The sequence below is a fragment of the Egretta garzetta genome, unplaced genomic scaffold (genome assembly GCF_000687185.1).
Source record: "Egretta garzetta isolate BGI_Z169 unplaced genomic scaffold, ASM68718v1 scaffold108, whole genome shotgun sequence".
NCBI classification, from domain to species: Eukaryota; Metazoa; Chordata; class Aves; order Pelecaniformes; family Ardeidae; genus Egretta; species Egretta garzetta.
In genome coordinates, this window is record NW_009260614.1 from 1,012,298 (window position 1) to 1,014,914 (window position 2,617).

General features: G+C 55.1%; 1 protein-coding gene across 2 annotated transcripts in view; it reads right to left on the minus strand.

Annotated features, from left to right (window-relative positions):
• Positions 1 to 372: 372 nt before the first annotated feature.
• TBL2 (transducin beta like 2) overlaps positions 373 to 2,617 on the minus strand; it is a 4,308-nt gene continuing 2,063 nt past the window's right edge. For both annotated transcript variants that reach the window (XM_035900625.1, XM_035900627.1), the window contains 3 exons: positions 2,246 to 2,372; positions 1,317 to 1,469; positions 373 to 927 (listed from right to left, as the gene is read on the minus strand). In XM_035900625.1, the coding sequence (XP_035756518.1) occupies positions 471 to 927; positions 1,317 to 1,469; positions 2,246 to 2,372 (737 nt within the window). In that variant the 3' untranslated portion in view covers positions 373 to 470. The remainder of the gene's footprint in view (positions 928 to 1,316; positions 1,470 to 2,245; positions 2,373 to 2,617) is intronic.

The following is a 2,617-nucleotide window of genomic DNA, read 5'->3' on the forward strand; positions in this document are numbered from 1 at the left end:
GAGCCGTGCCCACAACGGTTGTGCATCACCTCAACCCCCCGCCCCGGGTGGAAGGAGCCCTGCAGCATTAAAGCACTGCTCATTCCCATGCAGCAGAGAACCCCCGGTTTAGCATCAAAAATTGAGCTCGGGCAGCTCCTCTGCAAAAAAAAAAAAAAAATCCCACAGAAACTCCCTTTTCTAAGCCCAAAAAGCCCTCTGCAATCTCTCCCAGGGGATGTCGATGAGAGAATGGATGAGGACAAGCCCTTGGGAGGAAACCAGTGTCACCCCCATTGCCCCCCACCTTCCCCAGGCAGACGCACCATCCAGCTCTCCGTCGCTACGGTCAGAAAAATCACAAGGAAGGCCCTGAGTGCGCTGTCTCTTTTATTACAAGTTGTTCAGTGTTATTAAAAAGAAAAAAAAAACCAAAATAAATCCCCAAAGGGAGAACACGGCTGCCCGCAAACGCAGAGAGCTGGGACACGTCACTGCTTCTTGCCGTAGATTGCGGCCAGCGCTTTGCGGGCACTGGAGATCTGCTGCTCCAGCCTCTCTCGGGTGGCTTTGTTGGCAGTTTTTTTCAGCATGGCCTCCATCTCCTCCACCACTGCCCTGTGACCAGCGGTGTTGTGGAAGACGCGGATGGCCCGGTCCCCGCACGACACCAGGTAGCGGCTGTTGGTGTCAAAAGCCAAGTCCGTTATGCACTGTGCGTGCACAGCAAGAAAGCGCTCCTCCTCCTCCCCTCTCCTCGTGTTGTACACAACAATGTCTGTGCCGCTCGAGATGGCAACGACGTGCGCGTCGGGAGACAGAGCAATGCAGCAAGGCTCCGTCACCTCACACTTCCCCGTCAGCAGCAGGTACGGATCCTGTTGCTTCTTATACTCCACATCTGTGTCCCAGAACTTCCAGGTCCCGTCCTTCGAAACGGTCGCCATCCTGCAGGGCAGGGGACAGAACACAGATGAGAGCAAGGAAATTGGGCAGCACCTCTTCCCCTGCCACGCCTGTGAAACGGGAATCCTTTGTGGCCAGGGAGCTCTTTTGGGAAGCTTGAGTCTGTACACACATCCGCTCTGCGTCCTCTTTCCAGAGCGCGGGTAGCAGTCACCCTCAAGAGGAAACCCACCGGGAACAGGCAGGCGGCATGAGCCAGCTAGGGTTTTGCTGCCCTGGGCTCCCAGGAGAGCGCGCGGGGCAGCAGATCCCCCACCACACAGGGGTGCAGCCCCCCTGCAGGGGCTGCTGGCATCCCCTGGAAGGGTGAGCTCACACATCCCCAGGGCGAGCCAGAGTGTTCCAGTTCAGTCAGGGGACGAGAGGCTTACCTCCTCGAGTCATTGGAGAAGGAGAAGGAATGCACGCCAGCAGTGTGGCCTTTCAACTCAAAAGCCCTGGCCACCTCCCGGAAGTCCCCGTTCTTGCCAAAACACACCTCCCACACCTTCACGTCAGGGGTGAAGCCACAGGATGCCACAAACCTGAGGGAAAGACACGGGGTATCTGTCACAGAGCACCCGCTTTGCCCAAGCCGTGGGGCAAGCCCCTCAGAGCAGATGGTGCCTACAGCAGGGCTCTGTGTAAGCAAACCTACCCCAACACCTACGTTCACGTCTTTGCTTTGGTCGGCTGAAAAAGTTTTCACTTTTTACTTCTCCCAGGCTGGTAAAGGGAACACCAAGGAAGGGCACCAGGACCAGAGCAGCAACACCACAGCTTGGGCATGAGAAACTCCCAGGCCAAAATAAAAAAAACCCCCAAGTGCTTTTGATCCCCAAACTCACTGAGCTTGGAGCATGGCAAGAGACAGAGTGGAGAACGCTATTTTCCTGATAAACAATCTTTCAGCAATAAAGGTTTTAATTTTATAAGTAACCTTTAAAAGGTTAAGAACAAGTTAGAAATGCTGTTTGTTTCGACTATGCCGTTCGCATTGTCCCACCTCCGCTACCCAAGGCCGATGCCGTTCTCCTCGGCTCTGCAGGAGATAGTTCACAGGAACAGTACCAAGGCACAACAGCAACCCACCGAGCGTCTGAGGACACGCAGGCAAGAGCCAGCGTTCCTGGAGGGGCTGCTGTCAGGGCCTGGAACTGCTTTTTAAAATGTGGAATCCTCAGAATATTGCATTAAAATAGCAGCTCATTGCTGGTGGTCTGAACTGATGATGTCCTCTGGGAAATACCGATGCTCCTGTTCACTCCTGCAGGCTCCCGCCCCGCAGTGGGAGCAGCCTGGAATACCTCACGCCTCTCACCTTCCACAGGGCGACACCGTGGCATAGGCATTGTTCATCTGGTTAGTGTTAATGCTGGCCAGGACTTCACCCTTCGGGCTCCATATCAGGATGGTAGTGTCACTGGAAGCTGTCATGATAAACTTCCCTGGGGGGAAAAAGGCAAAGATGAGGAGAGCTCCCGGGCCTAACGCTGCCACAGACCCTATGCAGGGCAACCTCTCCCTGCACCTGGACAGTAAAGAAAACCAAAAGCACCACCCAAATCCAAGGAGTGTCAATCTCCCGGGACAAAGAGCAGTATTGGAAGACTCGGCTCCTGGTTATGCATTAGCACGCCCTCAGCTTCAGCAGCCGTCAGCCCGCCATGGGCACTCCGAGTCCTCAGCCGCA